The sequence below is a fragment of the Ovis aries genome, chromosome X (genome assembly GCF_016772045.2).
Source record: "Ovis aries strain OAR_USU_Benz2616 breed Rambouillet chromosome X, ARS-UI_Ramb_v3.0, whole genome shotgun sequence".
NCBI lineage: Eukaryota > Metazoa > Chordata > Mammalia > Artiodactyla > Bovidae > Ovis > Ovis aries.
This window is the reverse complement of record NC_056080.1, coordinates 81,223,220-81,246,820: the sequence shown is the minus strand read 5'-3', so window position 1 is coordinate 81,246,820 and position 23,601 is coordinate 81,223,220. Positions and strand designations below refer to the sequence as shown.

Genomic DNA, 23,601 nt, shown 5'->3' with positions numbered 1-23,601 from the left:
ACTGGAACAGAAGGGCTATTTGTAGGAGTGCAGCAGAAAGTAAGAATATGTGAATAATTCTAGAGAAATAACCAATGTCAGGTGTTGACTGCTTAATGAAAACATTCAGGAGAGACAGGTTGTTGAGCAGGGTGGTTGGCAAGCTGGGCCACAGTGCAGTTCTGTAAACTTCAGTGACTGGCAAGTGTATCAGCGGTGATCTCATGACACACTGGCCACGTTTTTTGAGTGATCACGTGTTGTTTGGAGACTTTACCAACAGGAAACTGGTTATATAACACTCTTCCCAAAGAGGTGTGTGACAGCTCTGACTGGACAGTCTGCCCATTGTTGTTACCTGGTGAGATTACGTGGAACACACACTTGCTCTCACTGACTTGGGTTCCTCTCAGGCATCTGAGTATGGCCGATGGATGCCGCTGATCCTTCCATATTCTTGGGCCACAGACCTGCCTCTTCTGAACTGTTCCCAGGACAGAGTGCACTCCTGGGATCAAAGCCTCAGGCCGAGAGGAGCCAGGCGCCCCTTCCCCTGCTGGAGGCTGCAGGTCCCCCTGGCTCAGGGCTGGCGGCCACCACACTGCTGACTCATGCCGGCTTCCTGTCGAGGGAACCACATTTTCCTCTGTGCTTTTGCTGAGCTCTCTCTCTCTCTCTTCTAGCCTCTACATGTGCCGTTGATGTTTTGCTTTGTCAAGTCCTAGGGACTGGACCTTTCCTTTCTTCCTGGTAAATTTCCCCTTTCTGATCACTGTGGAGCCTTAAGGCCAATCTGTCCAGATCTTTGGAGTCCTGATTATATCATAGAGGCCATGCAGGAGGGAGTATGGGACCACAGACCTTTGTTTGGGGGCAGGTCTTTGAGTTTGAGAGCGTCCCGGGTGGGCTCAGTGGTAAAAAGTCCACACGCCAGTGTGGGGTATGTGGGTTCGGTCCCTGGGTGGGGAAAATCCCCCTGAAGGAGGAAATGGCAACCCATGCCAGGATTCTTGCCTGAAGAATCCCATGGACCGAGGAGCCGGGTAGGCTATAGTCCAGGGTGTCACAAAGAGTTGGACACAACTGAGCACAACCACTTGGAGTCACAGAGTCACAGGGAATGTGTCAGGACCGCTGAGAGGGAAGAGGATGGGGAGATGGAGGACCTGGTTGCTGAAGGCAACAAAGAGGGAAGCATTTCAGTGATTTGCAAGAATCAAGTGACACCCACCTCCAGACCTGGGCCTAACAGAGAAGGAGATATGGCCTAGTGGCAAAATGGTATCAGAATAAGGCCCAGAGGAGCCTTTCGAGGAGTTTGGCTTGTTGCTGTTGATGAGCTGCTTGGATGATGTCTTCAAAGGAAAAGCCCAGCTAACTGTCTCTGCACAGGTCCTTCTCCAATTAGAAGTTCCCCTGTGCTCAGAACCTGGAGTGAGAGTGGAGGAATCAGGCCATTGTCACCCCCCCCTTTTTTTTTTTTTCATTCGAAGCTGGTTTCTGATTCACATCCCTGATTATGGACCACCTAGCTCTCGATTGTAACAGGTCAATACTCACATACATCTTTATTTTCTGAGAGCCTCATATCATGAATCCGTCCCAAATCTCAACAGAGTTCCTGGCCTTCGGAGGCAGTATTCATCTACTTCCACATGGAAGGGCATCATATCTGGTTGTCTTTTCGTGACTTAACGCCTGCAGGTCCTGTTTGAGGGATTGCTCTTGGCCGCTAGACACCTTTTGGCTTCGACTTTAGGCATCCGCAAGGGTCGGGGAATTCAAATGCCCCACTGCTTACACAGGAGATGAAGGACTCAACACAGAGACCCTCTGACAGGAACACACCTGGAATGTTCCAGAAGCAATGAGCTGGGCTGGAACCCAGGGAGTGAGCAAAGAGCAGTTGGGGTTAGAGAGGTGATGGGAGAGGGTGAGGGGGCTGGTGTCAGGTCTTAGAGGGTCTAAGAAGAGGCCTGGGACTTTTCCTCTCAGTGAGGAAGGAAGACCTTATGTGGGTTCTGAGCATAGAAACCATGTGACTGGACGTGCATTGTAACGGTCAGTCTGGCAGCCAGTTGACTGTTGACTGTAGGGACAGAGCCGAAGCAGATGATGCTGGCTTGCTTGACATCTGGCAATGATATTCTTGTACTAGTTCAACATAAAAGGTGGAAAGAAAATGGCAAAAAATACTTTTTTTTATAATCCGCTGTTTCCTGTCAGGGATCAAAGTCTGGTTCCTTCTGGCATGGAGCTCCCTCTGTTCTTGTCTGTCTCCCTCCAGTCAAGAGTTTCACGATGCATCCCACAGCACTGGTAACTCAGTTTCCTCTGCCTTCTTTCCACGTCAGAACCATGCCTACCTTAGAGCTACACCCCAGCTAGGTTTTCTTGTGGGCTGCTTGGTTGTCCCGTCTCAGGCCTCCTTTTCGGTGGCTGTTTCAGTTCATCACCGCTAGTTCCTATTTCACAAGAAGCAAGTCTGTTACATTGTGGCTTTCAGGGCTGACAAGAAATCCGTGGTTTGGGGTCTTAGGCCCTGTGCGTGGTGTAACTTAGAAATTAAACTGAAGTTTAAACTGTAATTTAACTCCACCCAAATTTTCACAGCAGAGGAGAACTCTCACATGGCCTTGCCGGAAAGGAGCACCACTCTTCACAGTGTTACACCCTAAAATGTTGTTCTGGTCAATAGTATAAAGTAAATATGAAAGAAACAGATAATTACTTCTGAGACAGATGCTTGACTTCAAATGTTTTAATATTGGAGAGCTTTTGAGCTTTAAAGAACAGCTCACTCTCATACTATTTAAACTATTCAGGCACAGAAAAGATGCAAACTTCTTCATAACCTTGATAACAAATTCATAAAAATATAGATCAATCTCACTTCATAGATACATGGCAAACAAATTCCAGATGTGTTGCATTTAAGTGGAAGACAATGAAATACAGTTTCTACAAAAGAATGTTGTCAGATCTCAATCTGATCTGGAGGTGGGGAAAACCTGTCTAAATATGTTAGAAAAATGATGAAGGAAAAGACAGATTTTTTGCAATTTGAGAATAAAACATTTCTCTTCATTCATTTCTTCAGCCCTTCAACAAATATTTACTGAGCATCTCCTGTATGCCAAGCATGATTTTAGGCACTGATGCTTCAAAAACAATACAAATGTATAAGGCAGATGAGTTTATACCCATGACTTCTGTGAATAATCTTTGTCAGTCATTAGGGAAAGATCAGTATGGCAGTGGGAAAATGGGCAAATAAAAAAGGTCTACAAAGGGTTATGACACATAAGAAATAAAGCCTCGTGAGACACCAGCCAAATACACTTTTAAACAACAAGGTGCTCTTTTGCCTTGGACTGGTGTGACTGCCAGAGCGTTCAAAGAAATTTCTGAGGAAGAAAGTGACATTTCTGAACACATGTTTATATAATTCCCCTCTGTGAAACTCATCAGAGTCCAAAAATCCATGTACACACAGCTATTTTTAAAATGGAGAACCAACAAAGACCTGCTGGACAGCACAGGGAAATCTGCTCAATGTTCTATGGCAGCCTGGATGGGAGGGGAGTTTGGGGGAGAATGGATACATGTATATGGATGGCTGAGTCCTTGAACTGTTCACCCGTATCTATTACAACATTGTTAATCAGCTAAAACCCAATATGAAAGAAAAAGTGTTTTTTTTTTTTTGTTTGAGTCTAAAATAGAGCAGGAAAATCTAACCAACTCATGGAATAGACCTTAGATCAGTTAGACCTCTTATCTACCCCTGGAAAGGTACAGTTTTCACAAAAAAGGAGAAAGATTTCTGAAGGATGCATGTGAAAAATCCTTCACAGTGGCATGAGCTCCACCTGGACTCTCAGATGTCAGGAGCTGAGAGGGACGCTGTGGGGAACAGAACTGAAGCCAGAGGCAGCGGGCAGTAGCTTGAGGTGCTCGCTTGAGACCGCTGCTTATCACTTCACCCCCAAAATGTGACCACATCTTGATTGGCACATGTGTGCCCAGGATCCAGAAATACCCTGGGTTCCAGCAAGGAGGAGGCTCAGAGGATTGGCCTTGAACTGTGAACAGTGAAGGGTTCTTCTTGTTATCGATGTATATGCCAGCAAGTCTTTAACCCAGCAAGTCTTTAACCCAGTTGAAAGCCAGGTTATTCCTTTCCTCTCTAGGTACCTGGGACAAGTCTGCAGGCAGGTGCCCTCTGCGAGCCCAGCTCCTCCCAGGCCTAGACAAGACCTTCAGTCAACAGTGGCATCCTCTGGGTTCCTGTGTGGAGCAACTTGAGTCACAGTTTTGTGCTGACCAGAGGCTGGGAGGTGGATTTGGCAACTTCCTGCAGCCAAAACAGTGTTTTGAGTGGATGAGTTGCCCTGTAACTATCCCTCTGGGGCTGTTAGCAGCCTACCAGCTAGGACCCGTCTCCTGCCTACCACCCTCTTTCTGTTGCCCCCCTGTGCTCTGGCAACTGAGTTGTGGGTGGCGTGCCTGTTCACAGCATCAACATCTTAACTTTTGAGGAATGAATGTGCGGCGTGGTTTTTCTCTGTAGCCTCAGGCTGTCATGTCCTGTTTTTAGAAAGCATTCTGAGGCTGGTGTTAGGTCAATGTCCACCTCTATTTTTTCAGTCCTGTTATTTCCTTATTTCAATATTCAAATCCAAACAGTTGCTTATTTAAATATGGACATTTAAACAAACCCTTATTCACACACTCAAATTTAAACATGGCCTGATTTACATATTTAAATTTAAATATATTTTATTTAAATATTTAAATTTAAGTGTGTCCTTATTCAATTATTTAAATTTAAATATGTCCTCATTTAAACAGTTAAATTTAAGTATGTCCTTATTTAAACAGTTACATTTAAATATGTCCTTATTTAAACAGTTACATTTAAATATGTCCTTATTTAAATAGTTAATTCAGGCAGAATTTATTTTGATTACAGGTGGAATGAGCTAGAGATTCATCAACTGACTCAACAAGATGGACTGAGCTCACTCTCGGCACCAGGAGCCTGGGGGGGGGGGTACATTTTAGAGAGATTTTCCTGCACATTAGACCTCAACTGTCTTACAGCTAATAACACAAGACACCAAAATTTCCAAATGCTTTCCACAATCCCATGTATTTCAGGAGCTCACAGCCTAGCAAGAGCCCTGCCCTGTCTTCCTCCTTAAATGCAGGGGTGTCTCCGTCCACACGGCAGAGATCCAGGACTCCTCTGCCTCTGTTGACAAGCCCTGGAAGCGGATCTCGTGGGCCAGACCGTCTCCAGGACAATCACAGGAAGTTATTCCACGCCTGCAACAAGTCCCGGCTCTGTGTAGTGGCAGGCAGAAGGTTACAGGCCCATCAGGCTGAAGGGTCACAGTAATCCCTGGGCTGGTGGTACTGAGCCAGGGCTGAGAGGAGCCTTAACCTGCTCCTGGAAATTCCCGACCCCCCGCCCTCGGGTTCCCTGGCTTTTGTGGGCCCCCTTGGCGAGGAAGTAGAAGGCGGAGACTGGGGCCCCCTTGAGTAAAGCACGGCAGAAAATAGAACATTAACCAGGACTTTGTTTCTTCGATGATGTTCACCTTCTGCAACACATAACCGCACCCCAAACTTCCTGAATGTTTTCAAGGTGAAACCACTGGGAAGAAACTGGGAGCTGGGCTTAAAGGAGCCGGGCTTGGGAAGCTACTGAAAGCCTCCAAGCTGTTACCAAAAGCTTTCTTTCATCTAGGGGTCTGGGAGCATTTCCAAGATTCCCAGGGCCTTACACAGAGCAGTCAGGGATACAGTTGTTAGGTTTGGAAAACACTCACTAACATTTACTAAGTCTCTGTAAATAGTCACACAATGCAAAGAGAAACTTGTTCCAGTCAGAAAAATGGGGATGAGGAAAGATAGAAATGAAGGAAATGAAAATGGAGAAGAAAGAAATGAAAAGGCAGTCAAAAGCATGTCTTAGTCCTGTTTCCTCTTCTGGACTCCAGAGAAGAGTCCACTCCAGAGCTAGATCAAGGGAAATGGCTTTGACGGTTCCACATGACAGGACAGTCTGCGGAAAGCAGTCTAACATGTGACCTTGAGGGTAATGTGCTCCATCACCCTGGTTCCACCCAAATCCCTCCCACTGAAGTGCCAGGGGACCAGGAGCAGCTGGTGAAGGGTTAGTAGGAGGAATCTTCATGTTGGAATAGATGCATTCCTGGGTCACCAACCAATGCAAGTAGGCATGTACCCTCCTCCAACTGTGGCTCTATTTTCTCTCTTTAATTTCAACTAACTGGAATTCAGTCTCTTCGATTACATAGAGCCGTGTCCTTGAAAGGGAGGGCTATGAACAAGACCCTCCATCTCTCTGAGGACCAGCTTCTTTTTTCTGGAAAATTAGCTGCCTTGACCACTTCACAGGATTATACATACAAGCTGACAAACTTAGAAGGAAATGCCATCACTGAAAGCTTGTTGGCCCTTGTTCCACTCAGGGGACTTTGAGCACCTGCTCTTCTCTGCCTCCCCTGTACCCAGCCCATTGCATAAATGTGTTTTCACCAGCCCATTGAGTATGGTTCCCCTGGATGCAATGATTGAAATCAAGCATCTTATTTTGTGCTTTTGATGTGCCCCACTTCTTGTAGGTTTCCTTTTCTGTACATTCTTGACTTCTTTTGCGTTGAACATCTTTTTGTCAACTGATTTAGAAACCTCCATCCCCAGGAGACTGTAAAGAAACAGGAGCTGCTGTAGGTTTCACTTCACAGACCTGGGTGCATCTGTGTGTGTATACATGTCTGTGTGTTTCACTGTGGTTTCATCATAACACATAGATTCCAGTGACCACAACTGCAAGAAACAGAAAGATCTCTTCCAACACAAGGATTCCTCATGTTAAGCTTTTCCAGCCAGCCATCTCCTGAGTCATCACCTGGTCCAGCATGATGCACTGATTGTGTGTTGTAGACTAAGACTATTAAAGATGCTGGAAGTACTTCAGGGACTGAGACAGAGGAGGGTCCTGCCATCACAGAGCACATGGGCTAGAATGGGCATAAGCCAGAGTCCCAGGGTGAGTTGGAGACCAGCTGATGGTCATTGGCCAGGTCTTGGTTCCTAGAGTTCCTTTCTTTTGCACATAACTTCTCGTGCACCTCAAATGAGTTCCCCTTCCAACTGTGTACCTCTCTTTACGTGTAGTGGTGAGAAATGTTGAACTCTACCCACTAGAACAGGGCCTTGCCACCCACAGATCCTTGGCAGCATCTTTCTGTGTGTCCCCCTCTAATCGAGGTACCTCCTGCAGCATGACAGATAAGGCCCGTGTGAGAGCAGCTCAGAAGCCCAACACATATAAGTAATCAAAACAGATTCAGATTTTGGAGTCTGAGTCCCAGATCCCGGAGCTCTGGACACTTCGGGTCAGGGCAGGCAGCATGGAGCCCATCCACGGGTCCAAGGCGGGGGGGGGAAGCCCAAGCAGTTCCTTGAGCAGCTGGAGCTGAAAATTGCTCTGGCTCAGATGGCAGGGATAGTGGAGGATACAAACCCACAGCTCAAAGTGCAGGTCGATGGAGGTTTCATTCCTTCAGCCTGGGTTGGAAAGCCAGGCGATGCAGGCAGCTTGCTGACCGGTCCTGTGCACATGCAGAGGAAATGATTTCATAGCTTTGGGATTTCACCGCTGCAGAGGGGGCAGGGGGCCAATTCCGCTGAAACAAAGGGACAGTAATCACTTTGGCCAGAAAAGCAGTTTAAATCAAAGGTGTCTCTTTACAGCCTCAGAGACTCGCAGGATGTTTCTCCGTTCATTTCAGTGTCTTTCAACAATGGATACAATCCAGACAGGCCACTTCAATTTTATTGGAGTGAATTCTGGAGTTTCAGAAGTGAAGCTTGCTCTAACTCAGCCAGGTTTATTTCATTGTGCAAATAGAATCGAGTGCAGGAATAAAGTGCTCAGACTTTGAACTTTTGTCTATGGTAATCTCAGCCTCCAGAGCTTCTTTTATTAGCTGAGAAAAGCTCATGTTAGGCATGTATAGCTGACACCCCAATTTACTCTTGAACAACACACTGCCATATCTGTGTGTTGCATTTGCAAATGCTCCAAATGTGGAGCATTTGCTGTATTTGAGTTAAAAGGCTCTGACCGCACCTTGCCTGACTGCTGAGACCTTGTCTGTATGATTCCCCATCACAACTCCAGTTCCTTGCACATAAATATGTGATGAATGAATCCTGGCGATGAGGTTTGTTATGAAACCACAAAGCTAGTCATGTTTCTCAAGACTAGTGTTTTAAACCTAGGTCCAGGGCACCCTGAAATCATGTATGAAATTCATTAACTCAGCAAGTATGAGCAACTCTTCTGTGACACGTAGCAGAGGTTAACGCAGTAATCAAGACAACAAGGCCTCTGTAGGGGACTGGGGATTGACATGGGAGCCAGACACCCATCCTCAAACAGATAGGAAAGAGAAATCGTAGGTATTGAAAGTAGTGTGTTTGGAACTAAGGTGTAAAGTGATGTGCAGCCATTTGGCCTTGAATGATCAGAGAAGGTTGCTCTGAGATGATGACAATTAAGTTATGGTTTCAGCAATGGGAAACTGAGATCTGAATGACAGGCATGCAGATAATCTGGTGAAAGACTATATTGAGAAGGAGGACCAGGGAGGGCAAAGGCCCCAAGGTGGGAATGAGATTTGACCTGTTCAGAAACAGCAGAAAGAACAGTGTGAAAGAACCTGAGAGTGGTGGAGCTAAAGAGGAAGAGGAGGGTAGGGCTAGGTCCAGGGGGAGGCTCTGGGCCAGGTTCAAGGGGGTGGATATTATTATAAGGTTTACAAGGCCTTTGGAAGGGGCAAATTGAAGGAGCCACATGAGTGGATTGATGTTTTTTTAAAGACCGTTGAGTTCTATGTCGAGAATGAATTTCTGGGGGGCCTAGGACCAGGGCAGCTGTAGCAGGGTAACATGGAGAGGTGAAAGTACAGTCAGCAGGCCATGCACACAGTTTGGATGTGAAGAGTGAAGCAAGGGTCACTCTGAGAAATACTACTAGGTGAGGCCAGTGAGGGAAAGCATGGCAATTAAATGAAGGAAGGCCATCCAGAACAGTGCGTGAATGTGTGTCTCTGTGTCTGTGTGCATTTGCAAGTATGCACACATGCATGTTTCTGATGAGAGAAGGTGCACGAATTTCATCATGTTCTCTAAAGGGTTCACAACTGATAAAAGGATAGACATTCAGTGTTGAAACAGTGCATCTTGAGACTGTGGTTCAGAGATTGATTTATTCTGTTCGGTTGGTAATACACGTTCTCTGAGCTAGAAGCAGGTGACTTTGAGGAGTTTCATGAGATGGCCTTGGACTCCTAACCACCCTGGATGTGAGATCCGGGAATGTGTGTTTTTAGCAGATCCTAGACATGGAACAACAGACTGGTTCCAAATAGGAAAAGGAGTACGTCAAGGCTGTATATTGTCACCCTGCTTATTTAACTTATATGCAGAGTACATCATGAGAAACGCTGGGCTGGAAGAAGCACAAGCTGGAATCAAGATTGCCAGGAGAAATATCAATAACCTCAGATCATGCATAACATCATGCAGATGATACCACCCTTATGGCAGAAAGTGAAGAGGAACTAAAAAGCCTCTTGATGAAAGTGAAAGAGGAGAGTGAAAAAGTTGGCTTAAAGCTCAACATTCAGAAAACAAAGATCATGGCATCTGGTCCCATCACTTCATGGCAAATAGATGGGGAAACAGTGGAAACAGTATCAGACTTAATTTTGGGGGGCTCCAAAATCACTGCAGATGGTGACTGCAGCCATGAAATTAAAAGACGCTTACTCCTTGGAAGAAAAGTTATGACCAACCTAGATAGTATATTCAAAAGCAGAGACATTACTTTGTCAACAAAGGTCCGTCTAGTTAAGGCTATGGTTTTTCTTGTGGTCACGTATGGATGTGAAAGTTGGACTGTGAAGAAAGCTGAGCGCCAAAGAACTGATGCTTTTGAACTGTGGTGTTGGAGAAGACTCTTGAGAGTCCCTTGGACTGCAAGGAGATCCAACCAGTCCATTCTGAAGGAGATCAGCCCTGGGATTTCTTTGGAAGGAATGATGCTAAAGCTGGAACTCCAGTACTTTGGCCACCTGATGCGAAGAGTTGACTCATTGGAAAAGACTCTGATGCTGGGAGGGGTTGGGGGCAGGAGGAGAAGGGGATGACAGAGGATGAGATGGCTGGATGGCATCACTAACTTGATGGACGTGAGTCTGAGTGAACTCCGGGAGATGGTGATGGACAGGGAGGCCTGGTGTGCTGCGATTCATGGGGTCACAAAGAGTTGGACATGACTGAGCGACTGAACTGAACTGAACTGAACTTGGGAGTCTATTCACTTCTTCCCAGGAAAGTGCTAAAAATGTGCTTCCAGTTCACTGAGCACTTCTCTTAGGTCTAAGATATTGTTCTGTACATCCAGTGTATTTTTCATTTCAGATATTGTATTTGTACCTTTACAAGTTCCATTTTGTTCTTGTCTGTATCTTCTATCTCTCTTCTCATATGTACATGTTTTCCTTTAAATGTCAAACACTGTAAGAGCTGTTTTAAAAATATTGTCTGCTTATTCCATCATCCCTGTCATTTTTAGTTCTCTATTGACTGATTTTCACCTAATATGAGACACAGTTTCCAGCTTTTTTTGCAGCTCTAGTAATTTGGAGGAGGCTTTACATCATAAATATTATATTGTTGAGTGTCTGGGTTTTCTTGTCTGCCTTTAAAAAGTTTTGAGTTTTGTTTGGCAGTCAATTCAGTAACATAAACATTGGTTTCGTCACTCTAAGTCTTCTTCTTAAACTTGCTCAGGGCAGGTTGAGATGAACCTATACTGAGGCCTGACTCTAAGTCTCTCCTGAATGTTTCAGGTTTCTCCATCCTAGCTGGTCTGAACCTGTCCCAGCCCTGTGTGAGCTCTGGTAGTTGATCAGTTTCTGGGTGTCCAGTAACTGTTTTTGGATTCACCTCATGGATTGAATAATTATACCAATGAAATTCTGGCACTGTTAAGAAAGTTCTAGGATCTACAACAGATTTCCCAACCTGGGTATCCAGCAAAGGGACTGAGAACCTGCAGGGAATTTGACTTTGGAAGCCAGTGGGATTTGATCACATAACTTCCACAGGACTGGGAGACGCTTGGAGGGCACAAATAAAACCTTGTGTTCACCGGGAGCCAGGAGAAAGGAGCAGTGTCCCCACAAAACACTGAACCAGACTAGCCTGTGAGTTTCCAGGAGTCTCTGGTGGAGGCATGGGTCGACAGTGGCCTGCTGCAGGGTCAGCAGCATTGAATACAACAATGCACGCACAAGTCCTTTTTAAGGAAGTCAAAATTACCTTCATTACCCCATCATAGTTTGACCTCAGGCCAAACAACAGGGAGGGAACACAGCCCTGCCTATCAACAGAAAATTGGATTAAAGATTTACTGAGCATGGCTCCACCCATGAGAATAAGACCCAGTTTCCCCCACAGTTAGTCTCTCCCATCAGGAAGCTTCCATAAGCCTCTTATCCTTATCCATCAGAGGGCAAATAGAATGAAAATCATAATCACAGAAAACTAACCATACTGATCACAGGGACCACAGTTCAGTTCAGTTCAGTCGCTCAGTCGTGTCCAAGTCTTTGTGACCCCATGAATCGCAGCACACCAAGCCTCCCTGTCCATCACCATCTCCCAGAGTTCACTCAGACTCACGTCCATCAAGTCCGTGATGGCATCCAGCCGTCTCATCCTCTATCATCCCCTTCTCCTCCTGTCCCCAATCCCTCCCAGCATCAGAGTCTTTTCCAATGAGTCAACTCTTCGCATGAGGTGGCCAAAGTACTGGAGTTTCAGCTTTAGCATCATTCCTTCCAAAGAAATCCCAGGGCTGATCTCCTTCAGAATGGACTGGTTGGATCTCCTTGCAGTCCAACAACCTTGTCTAACTCAATGAAACTATGAGCCATGACATGTAGGGCAATACAAGAGAGATGGGTCATGGTGGAGAGTTCTGACAAAATGTGGTCCACTGGAGAAGGGAAAGGCAAACCACTTCAGTATTCCTGCCTTGAGAACCCCATGAAGAGTATGAAAAGGCAAAAGATAGGACACTGAAAGATGAAATCCCTAGGTTGGTAGGTGCCCAATATGCAACTGGAGAAGAGTGGAGAAATAACTCCAGAAAGAATGAATAGATGGGGCCAAAGTGAAAACAATGCCCAGTTATGGGTGTCACTGGTGATGGAAGTAAAGTCTGATGCTGTAAAGAACAATATTGCACAGCAACCTGGAATGTTAGGTCCATGAATCAAGGTAAATTGGAAGTGGTCAAACAGGAGATGGCAACAGTGAACCGACATTTTAAGAATCGGTGAACTAAAATGGATTGGGATGGGTGAATTTAACTCAGATGACCATTATATCTACTGCTGTAGGCAGGAATCCCTTAGAAGAAATGGAGTAGCCCTCATAGTCAACAAAAGAGTCTGAAATGTAGTACTTGGATACAATCTCAAAATGACAGAATGATCTCTCTTCATTTCCAAGGCAAATCTTTAAATATCCCAGTAATCCTAGTCTATGCCCCAACCACTAATGCTGAAAAAGCTGAAATTGAATGGTTCTATGAAGACATACAAGACCTCCTAGAACTAACACCAAAAAAGATGTCCTTTTCATCATCAGGGATTTGAATGCAAAGATAGGAATTCAAGCGATATCTGGAGTAACAGGCAAGTTTGGCCTTGGAGTACAAAATGAAGCAGAGCAAAAGCTAACAGAGTTTGCCAAGAGAATCCACTAGTCATAGCAAACACTCTTTCAACAACACAAGAGAAGACTCTACACATGAACATGACCACATGGTCAATACCGAAATCAGACTGATTATATTCTTTGCAGCCAAAGATGAAGCTCTATAGAGTCAGTAAAAACAAGACTGGAAGCTGTGACTCAGATCATCAACACCTTATAACAAAATTCAGGCTTAAGTTGAAGAAAGTAGGGAAAATCACTAGTCCATTCAGGTATGACCTAAATGAAATCCGACCTAAATGAAATCCCTTCAGTGGAAGTGACAATGAGATTCAAGAGATTAGATTTGATAGACAAGAGTATTTGAAGAACTATGGATGGAGGTTCGTGATATTATACAGGAGGCAGTGATCAAGACCATCTCAAGAAAAAGAAATGCAAAAAGGCAAAATGGTTGTCTGAGGAGGCCTTACAAATAGCTGAGAAAAGAAGAGAAGCTAAAGGCAAAGGAGAAAAGGAAAGATATACCCATCTGAATGCAGAGTTCCAAAACATAGCATAGAGAGATTAAAAAAAAGCCTTCCTCAGTGATCAATGCAAAGAAATAGAGGAAAACAATAGAACTGGAAAATCTAGAGATCTCTTCAAGAAAATCAGAGATACCAAGGGAACATTTCATGCAAAGATTGGCACAATAAAGGACAGGAACAGTATGGACCGAACAGAAGTAGAAGATATTAAGAAGAGGTGGCAAAAATACACAGAAGAACTGTACAAAAAAAGCTTCACGACCCAGATAATCATGATGGTGTGATCACTCACACTCACCTAGAGCAAGACATCCTGGAGTGAGAAGTCATCTGGGCCATAGGAAGCATCACTATGAACAAAGCTAGTGGAGGTGATGGAATTCCAGCTGAGTTGTTTCAAATCCTAAAAGATGATGCTGTGAAAGTGCTGCACTCAGTATGCCAGCAAATTTAGAAAACTCAGCAGTGGCCACAGGATTGGAAAAGCTCAGTTTTCATTCCAATCGTAAAGAAAGGCAATGCCAAAGAATGTACATGTTGCACTCATCTCACATGCTAGCAAAGTAATGCTCAAAGTTCTCCAAGCCAGGTTTCAACAGGTCATGAACTGAGAACTTCCAGATATTCAAGCTGGATTTAGAAAAGGCAGAGGAACCAGAGATCAAATTGCCAACAGCCATGGGATCATTGAAAAAGTAAGAGAATTCCAGAAAAACATCTACTCCTGCTTTATTGACTACGCCAAAGCCTTTGACTGTGTGGATCACAACAAACTGTGGAAAATTCCTCAGGAGATGGGAATACCAGACTACCTTACCTGCCTCCTGAGAAATCTATATGCAGGTTAAGAAGCAACAGTTAGAACCAGACATGGAACAATGGACTAGTTCCAAATTGGGAAAGGAGGCTGATACTGTCACCCTGTTTATTTAACTTATATGCAGAGTACATCATGCGAAATGCCAGGGCTGGATGAAGCACAAGCTGGAATCAAAATTGTGAGGAGAAATATCAATAACCTCAGAAACACAGATGACACCACCCTTATGGCAGAAAGCGAAGAGGAACTAAAGAGCCTCTTGATGGAAGTGAAAGAGGAGAGTGAAAAAGCTGGCTTAAAACTCAACACTAAAAAAACAAAGATCGTGGCATCAGGGCCCATCATTTCATGACAAATAGATGGGGAAAGTGAGCAAGCTCTAGGAGATAGTGAAGGACAGGGAGGCCTGCTGTGCTGCAGTCCATGGGGTCACAAAGAGTCGGACACAACTGAATGACTGAACTTAACATGGGGTGTTAGTATTCAGCCACAGTCCCATAAAGGAATTCCCATGTGGATTTCAGGAGCTCTTTACCCAATACCCTTGTCTTTGGTGCCTTTCCCTACTGATTCCCAGCTACCTCAACCCTCCAGAATGCTGAACTGTCTTTCTCAACTTGGCCAGATTGCTGTAGTCTGTTGGGAGCCCCTTCCCTATACCATCAGTTAGAAACAGGCTTACAGGCTGTGAGCCAGAAAGCTAGAGTCTGAGACTTAGTCACATTGTTCTCTTCTCCTACACACCACAGCTGACTGTTGCTCAATGTCAGAAGTCATTGGATTCATATATTTGGGCTAGTTTTCTAGTTGGTTTTGTGGGTGGGGGCAAGTTCAGGGCTAAGTACACCAGTGTGGCTGGAAGTGGAAGTTCTCCCACGTGGTTCAGATGTAGAATAAAAGTAGGGGAATGTCTTAGGTTCCAGGGGCTGCTGTAAGAGTACCACAAACTGGGTAGTTTTAAGCCACAGAAATGTGTCATCTCCCAGTCATGGAGGCCAGAAGTCCACGATCCAGGCATGGGGAGAGTTGGTTCCTCCTGATGGCCATGAGGGAGGGTGTGTTTCTGGCCTTTCTCCTCGGATTGGAGAGGCTGTCAGTGCCCTGAGTCTTCACATCATCTTTCCTCCATGCATGTCTGTGTCTTCAAGTGTCCCCTGTTATAAATGTGCCTGTCATATTACATTAGGGATACACCAAAGACCTTATTTTAACTGGATTACCTCTGTAAAGACCCTGTCTCCAAATAAGGTTACCTTCTGAGGTGCTGAGCACTAGGACTTCAACACTAGAATTCTGAGGCAGGGGACACTTCAGTCCATAACAGGGAAATTCAGATTCAAGTCTCAGTCCTTCTTCCCTGGATAACCAAGGCTGCCACTGCACAATGCCTGCCTCAGCCTTGCAATCACTTGCACCTTTGTTTAACCTGGGGGTCCCTTTCTATCAGGAAACCAACCAGGAGGTGTTTGTAAACAGAATCAGCAAGTTGTATTGAAGATGGTTGAAGACAGTACATAGCTTTCATTATCAGAGGGATTAGATCTGGTTATTCCCCAACCAATTCCAGGCAAATCAACAGGTCTGTGATCTCCATCACAGCTTTCTAGAGGAGTTTAGTTTCACCTCCTTCACATCTGAGAAATGAGCACAAACACTTTTCCACAATGTTACAGGATGTTGCAGGCTTTTGTTGTGGAGATAATGCTGGTAGGGTGGTAATGAGTCACCTTAGTGGCTGTGGCAGGAAAGGCTGATGGGCAATAGATCCTTCGTGGCCAGAGCTAGAGGAGCCCTCAGGGCCCAGTGGGGTACAGTGCGGGGATGTGATGCCTGGTGCCCCGGGGGCCAACAATCCCATGTCATTTTACAAGTTACTTTCAAGGTGACAAAGTTTTGCTGTGGAGTTTGCAATCCTGCCCTTGTGAATGTGAACCTCTCCCCACGGGAAGAGCTAGCAGCTGCTCCCATGCCTGGCACACAGTGAACACATCCATGAACATGCCCTGTCCAGAGGAATTGTTTTAAAATCCTTTTTATTGTCAAAGAAAACACAAATATAGCAAACCACATAGGGCAAATATATAGCTTTAAGAATTTTTCTTAGATGACCGCACCCTCCCCTTGTAACCACCAACTGCTTGAAACATAACTTTGCCACCCACTGCTGGAGCCTCATCATGTACCCCATCTGAACCACAACCTTCTCCTGTTCCCCATATGTGACTACTATCCTGACATGTAGACACATCTCTTTGCATTCTTTTAATTTTTTTTATTACTCAAAAGGGCATCCCCTAGACACAATAATGCAAAGGAATACTACTCAGGCATAAAAAAGAGTGCCAAAATGCAATTTGCGGCAACATGAATGGACCTAGTGATTATCATGGTAAGTGAAGGAAGTCAGAAAAAGACAGACAAATATAATAAGACCTCACTTATATGTGGAATCTAAACAAATGATACAAATGAACTTATTTACTAAACAAACAGGCTCAGAGACATAAAAAACAAACTTATGGTTACCAAAGGGGATAGGGCAGGAGAGGGATAAATTAGGAGTTTGAGATTAGCAGATCCGGACTACTATACATAAAAGAAACAAAGATCTACTGTATAGCATAGGGAACTATATTCAATATCTTATATTAATAATCTATAATGTAAACAAATCTGAAAAAGAATATATATATCTATATATATATATAGATATGTAACTGAATCTGTGTGGCATACACCTGAAATTAACAGAAAACCAGAAATAAACTACACTTCAATAAAAAATAAGCCCACAGAAAATTTTTGATTTATCTTTTAAGATTCATTTACTCCATAGATCCTCTCGGCCCTTCTTTTTCTTGTCATTTATCTGATGAAGAACCTGGGCCTTTGACCACAGAATTTCCCACAGTCTAGCTTCGTGGGTGGAACTTTCACATTTGCTTATTCCTCTTTGTAAGTTAGCAACTGTTGAGGGTGAACACCACTGCTTGTGAATGCACTGCGGCAAGCAAAATGGTGAGATTCTAATTGTATCGTTGGTTTTCCTTTATTAGTCAGCATACATTTGTGAAAAAGATCATGAAGTGGTTCCCTCACCTGCTCTGAGGATGACACATTCTTTTTCTTTTTTAATATCACGATGAACTTTCAGGTTTAAATATATGTGATGGATTTCAAGCCACTGTGATTATTACAATTTATTAAAGCTTGAATTGCTCCATCTTTGTCCAGTGGGAGTGTCTTCACCTTGACCCCTGAGTTCTTTCGATAAGTTCCTTGCAGAACAGTGTCCCTGTGAAGAGCTTCACTTCAGTGCTGGCTGACTGCTTTTTAAAGGTCTTTGTCATGCGTCTTTCACTTCTAGAAGCCTGGTCCCACCTACTTAGTAAAATGCTCCAAGAAAGCTTCATTTCAGCTTTTGTATTATCACAGGTCTTGGGCAGAGATTTAACAACTCGAGGGAATGTGTGCTGGTAAGTTTCGCACACAGACTGTGCTGGATGCAGCTGCATCCTTGGCCCTTCTTTACTTTCAGCTTGGCCACCACATCTTCCTGAAGGAGGTCTCTTGGGTATGCCCATAGCATCTTAGCTCTCCCTTATCATAGCACTGATCTTGCTGACAGCAATTGTCTGTTTATCCATGTGCCCATTTCCTCTGTTGCCCATGAGACTGAGTGGCAGGGCCTGTTCAATGGCTGGTTCACCTCCATTCCCCCCGTGTCTGCCCACTGGCCAGCCTGTTAGAATGTCAACAGATAATTGCTGAACGAATGTTTGTATCCTTCTCCTAGCAGAGTGCTCCTTCGTGGGATTGAAATCTTCCTGTTTCATCTCTTCCCCCTCTCTCAGCACCCCAGCTACTTGGTGAGCCCTAATAGTGTTCTCCAGCCCCAGCCCACCAACACTGTTATTCAAGGCTAAGAAATGGGTTTCTACAAAGCAAAGAGCAATTAACTTGAAACTTGTTTCAGCCTCCACTTTGACTTCCTCTTTTAGAAACATTTTTTGGGAAGTACAACAAAGTTCCTCTTCACATTTCCCTACCAAAGTGGCCTTTGGAAAGTTTGGGGTACCCCTGGTGCCCCAGGGCATTCTCTCATCCTGACAGTGACGCTGGAGCTTCCTCTCATGGTCAGGGGCTCCACGCTATCCAGTCCCAGGTTTTTGTGACAGAAAGTTCTCTAATCATTAATGCTTCTTCTTCCATCACTCCCATAAGCCTACACAAATGCTGTTATTTCTGTCATCTTAAAAACAAGCACTTAATTACACTGCTTCGTCCTTCTTCCAAGGGGCCAGATGTCTCCTGAGCCCTTTCAGTTCAGTTAAGTTCAGTTCAGTCACTCAGTTGTGTCCGACTCTTTGCAACCCCATGAATCATAGCATGCAAGGCCTCCCTGTCCATCACCAACTCCCAAAGTTCACTCAAACTCACATCCATCGAGTTGGTGATGCCATCCAGTCATCTCATCCTCTGTCATCCCCTTTTCCTCCTAAGCTCTTTACACCATCCCTAAAGGCAGACCCTAGCCAGGCCTCACCTGCCAGGTTCTGTTTCCTTTTCCCTGTCCCAACCTCACATGGGGTAACCTCTCGCCTCTGCCCCCCGCCCTTCTGATTCTGCCTCTTGCCCAGCGTCAAAGGGGCTTTCCATTCTGAGCCCTGATTGCAGGTCATATCCACCCTTCAGCACCTCTGTTGCCTCAGATCTTGCAGCCCCTGGGCAGGGAGGGAGCTGAGAACACCCCACACGGGGCTTCTCTCCCCCCTGCCCTGCCACCCTAGTCAAAGCCAAAGCTGGTAGCCTTCTCAATGTGTCAGGCCCAGATGACACTGCAGCAGCCTGCAGAGCAGGCTGTCATATTTTAGCTCTGGTTTCTTTTCTTTTTTGAGCCTGGACTCAACTTTGCCTAATCATCTGACCTCAAGATTTGGCTGTTTCCCAGATTCCTATAGCACTAAGCGAAGTTCCTTCCTATTATGGTGTTTCTCAAGAGGGCACAGGGGATCGCTTTAGGCCAGACAGTGTGCACCCTCCATGCCCCCAGCCTTCTTGACTGGCATCACAGGGCTATCTTCAGATGTCCCCGAGGGCATCTCAGTTCCTTGATGGAGGAATACTGACCTAGGAAGTGGTTGAAGAAGTGTCTCCCGCTTTATGATAAAACATCTGTAAAGAATTGCTGGCAATACCCATCTCTCTACTTCACAGTACTGATTTTCTTTTACTTCACATTTTCTGATCCTTCCACCCTCCCTCGAGTTCACATCCATTGCTACAATTTAGACAATCATTAGCTTAAGATAATGATAACCTGCTCTCCTCACCAATGAGTATGATTTTCCCTTTCTTGTTGAGCAATCCTCTATAAGTTCAACGACTACGTTAGGTCGCACTGGATTGAGGTATATAGGGGTAAGAAAGCTTCCTTCCTGCCCTTCACTATTAAAGTTTTCTTTTTTCTTATTTGGCTGTGCTGAGTCTTAGTTGTGGGGTGAGAACACTTGGTTGTGGCTTGTGGGATCTAGTTCCCAGAGTAAGGACCAAACTTGGGTCCCCTACATTGGGAACTCAGAGTCTTATCCACTGGACCACCAAGGAAGTCTCTAATTTTTTTTTTTAAGCATGGGTGCCCGTAAATTTGTGTTGCATGCCTTTGTGATGAGTGCATATTTCTACTCGACCTGGGGGCGTGACTCCCATGGCTACCCCGCGTCACGATGGCCGACGGGAAAAGTGGAAGAGGCTGAGTGGGCTCTGGGGCTTCCTGTCATGGAGGCCGACGTCCGCTTGCCTCTCCCGCAGGCCTGGCGCCGGCGCTGGTTCGTGCTGCGGCGGGGCCGGCTGAGTGGCGACCGCGACGTGCTGGAGTACTACCGCAGCCAGCGTGCCAGCAAGCCCATCCGTGCCATCGACCTCAGCGAGTGCGCCGTCTGGAAGCATACGGGCCCAGGCTTCGTTCGCAAGGAATTCCAGAACCACTTCGTGTTTATTGTCAAGACCACGTCTCGCACATTCTATCTGGTGGCCAAGACGGAGGAAGAGATGCAGGTGTGGGTGCACAGCATCAGTCAGGTCTGCAACCTCAGCCACCTGGAGGACAGCACAAGTAAGAGCCAACTCGGGGTGGGGGGTTGGGGGGCTGAGGCAAAGGTGTTGGCCCCAAGTGTGCCAGGGGGGTGGGGGAACTGGGTGGCCAAACCCGGGCACTGCCCGCAGAGCATGACGAGCCACTTTGGTCCCTTCAAAGCCGCCCAGTGGCTTTGCCATCATCAGAACATGCAGGCATTGAAAGCACAATGTGGGTGGGGACGTTCTGTACAGCTCTGATTTTCCCCACACTGCTGCTTCTGGTTTTTCTAGAAATATAAAATATTGCTGTCTTTAAAAAAATTCTAGGAACTCCAGGTTTTCTGTGCTAAATTTTAGAAGGCAGAAGTAGGCTGCCTGTCATACGCAGGGAAGGTTTCCGCTTATGTCCAAGTGGCTCAAGGTCTCTGCAACGGAAATGAGTTCTAAGTTTGCTCTGAACCATTTTGGGGCACTGGGAGCAAATGACCCATGTGGCTCTTTGTCTGCCACTCTTGCTCTCTCTTTTACACACACACACACGGACACACATACACACACAGAGACACACACAGACACACACACACATACACACTGCCGTTTCTATGTGATATACTGGCTATAATGCACTTTAGGTTACAATTAACTCCCCTTCGTGGATGTTGCTGTTGAGCCCTCCCCTTCGTGGATGTTGCTGTTGAGTCCCTGGCACCATGCCTTGATCCTCAAACTATGGACTTCGAATGTTGGTTTCTTTTAGCCTCTTAGCCTAGCAGGCCAACCTTACCCTTAAATCCCGCGGCCTACAGTTGCTTCACCCTTTCCCTCCTTAACTGGGTGCTTTATCGTCTTCCATGGAAATAACCACATTCTAACACTAGGTGGCGGGGAAGAGTCAGAGTTGCATCCCTCTCTAGACAGATGTGAGGCTGTGTGTGCTTCCTGCCAACGAAGTCCTTTTCTTTTCACGACGCAGGCAAGCTTGCTAGGTGAAGCTACTCAGTTACACTGTTGAACTTTGAGAGCACTCGAGTAAGAGGAAATGAAATAATGGCAGTCTGTTGCCCTTGCTACAACAGTTTCTTTGCAAAGTTGCACTGAATTTGTCAAGACACTGTGCAACCCAGCAGAGCCTTGCTGCTCGTTCTTCACGCCTAGTCCCTACCTTCAGTGTAATTAGATGCATATTTGTGTTTCATGTCGTATGTGACTTCTGTTTCCTCATTTGGCAGTGATGCTAAAACGTAGATACGTAACATGTTTCCCAATATGCCAAGGGGAGCAGAAATGAGTAAGGCACCAGCCACAAAACAGAAAGCTCTGGCCTGAAGTTGAAGGGTGGGCAAATCCCCCATCACCTCTTTTGTTCCCTGTAGCCTCCCCCTACCTTCGTTTGGAGGAGGAATAGATGGGGAAACAGTGGAGACAGCGTCAGACTTTATTTTGGGGGGGCTCCAAAATCACTGCAGATGATGATTGCAGCCATGAAATTAAAAGATGCTTACTCCTTAGAAGGAAAGTTATGACCAACCTAAATAGCATATTCAAAAGCAGAGACATTACTTTGCCAACAAAGGTCCATCTAGTCAAGGCAATGGTTTTTCCAGTAGTTATGTATGGATGTGAAAGTTGGACTGTGAAGAAGGCTGAGTGCCGAAGAATTGATGCTTTTGAACTGTGGTGTTGGAGAAGACTCTTGAGAGTCCCTTGGACTGCAAGGAGATCCAACCAGTCCATTCTAAAGGAGATCAGCCCTGGGTGTTCTTTGGAAGAAATGATGCTAAAGCTGAAACTCCAGTACTTTGGCCACCTCATGTGAAGAGTTGACTCATTGGAAAAGACTCTGATGCTGGGAGGGATTGGGGACAGGAGGAGAAGGGGATGACAGAGGATGAGATGGCTGGATAGCATCACCGACTCGATGGACATGAGTTTGAGTGAACTCTGGGAGATAGTGATGGACAGGGAGGCTTGGCGTGCTGCGATTCATGGGGTTGCAAAGAGTCAGACATGACTGAGTGACTGAACTGAACTGAACTGAACTGTAGGGGTTGATTCCTCTTCGTCTGACAACCAAGCCTGAAGGGGCTGTATTGTGGCTTCTTACATAGAGTGTTTGGTTCTGTCTCTGGTAACCACAGGTAGGCAGCACATCATGTGTACCCTGGCCAGTAACTCCATTAAATGCTTTTGTGTATTAGCTCTTCTCCTCCCCAGACCAACTGTGTGGCAGAGGTATTCTGAGCATAACCACTTCATAGAGAAGAAAACTTGGACCAAGAAGGTAACTTGGCCGAGGTCATGACAGCTAGATACTAGAGTCTGCACTTGAATCCAGGCAGTTCTGGGCCACTCTGACTCAAGAATCCTAAATTCCTGCCAAGTTGGTTCAAAAGGGAAATCAAAGCAGGCTTTTCATTGGGAGTTTCTGAATGTGGGCTTTACCAGCCATCACACTTTATTTCTTTCATTCCTTTTCCTTAGACATCGCTAGTGGTCAATCATTCACACTGCTCTTTATGTGTTACTTGTCTCTCCTCTGGTGGGCTGTAAATGCCAATGGGGGCAGAGTCTTTGTCTTGGCTGGCAAAGTTAGAACAGTCTCGTGCACATAGTAAGTGCAAGAGAAGGTATCTATATAGACATAGGTAGACATATATGTCTATATCTGCATGCCTGCACATGTGCCCAAATGCATATGTAAGTATATGTATATATATTTGTTATGCATATATATGTGAATATGTTATGAATATATATGTTGAGTGAATAAACAGTGATGAATGCAGAGTTGTGGCTAAGAGCCATGAAGAAGCTGTGTGTAGACTATCTGCAGATTTTTAGGCCAAGAATGATTGCTTTATTTTGCCCTTAATTGATTCAACACTTCACTCTTGGAACATTGGCCTTGTTCCCCAGACGTTGTTTATAGCTTGGGGAAATGGTCTTCTACATCAGTACAAACACCAGCTGTGATTTTCATCTTCTGTTTGGCCTCTTAGATGCCATCTGAGAAACTGTGTTCTAGCCATTCCTAAACATTCTGCTGGGAAATGATTTGTCCTGCAGATTCCATGGAGAGTGGCTGTCGCGCCCCCTCCTCCGCACAGCCCTCACCCTCCAGCTCCCTTCTCACCAACCCTGCTGTCTGCTCCCTGCCAAGAGATGACCCGAGCACTAGTACTGTAGCCACTGAGGAAACCAGAAGTGAGTCAGAGTTGCCCTTCCTTCCTGATTATCTGATTCTATCCAACTGCGAGACGGGAAGACTGCACCACACCAGGTACGCCTCTGCGCCAGGCCTCCTAGCGCACGCCCCTCCATTGGCAGAACCCACATTGCTTCCTCTTGCAGCCTCTGTGA

General features: G+C 45.5%; 1 protein-coding gene across 7 annotated transcripts in view; it reads left to right on the top strand.

Annotated features, from left to right (window-relative positions):
- Nucleotides 1-23,601, top strand: part of GAB3 (GRB2 associated binding protein 3) — a 95,316-nt gene that overhangs the window by 8,991 nt on the left and 62,724 nt on the right. For 5 of the 7 annotated variants that reach the window (XM_060407837.1, XM_042241604.1, XM_042241603.1 and 2 more), the window contains exons 2-3: nucleotides 19,975-20,278; nucleotides 23,308-23,521. In XM_060407837.1, coding sequence (XP_060263820.1) covers nucleotides 19,975-20,278; nucleotides 23,308-23,521 — 518 coding nt within the window. The remainder of the gene's footprint in view (nucleotides 1-19,974; nucleotides 20,279-23,307; nucleotides 23,522-23,601) is intronic. The other 2 variants (XM_042241607.1, XM_042241606.1) reach the window with 1 other exon arrangement.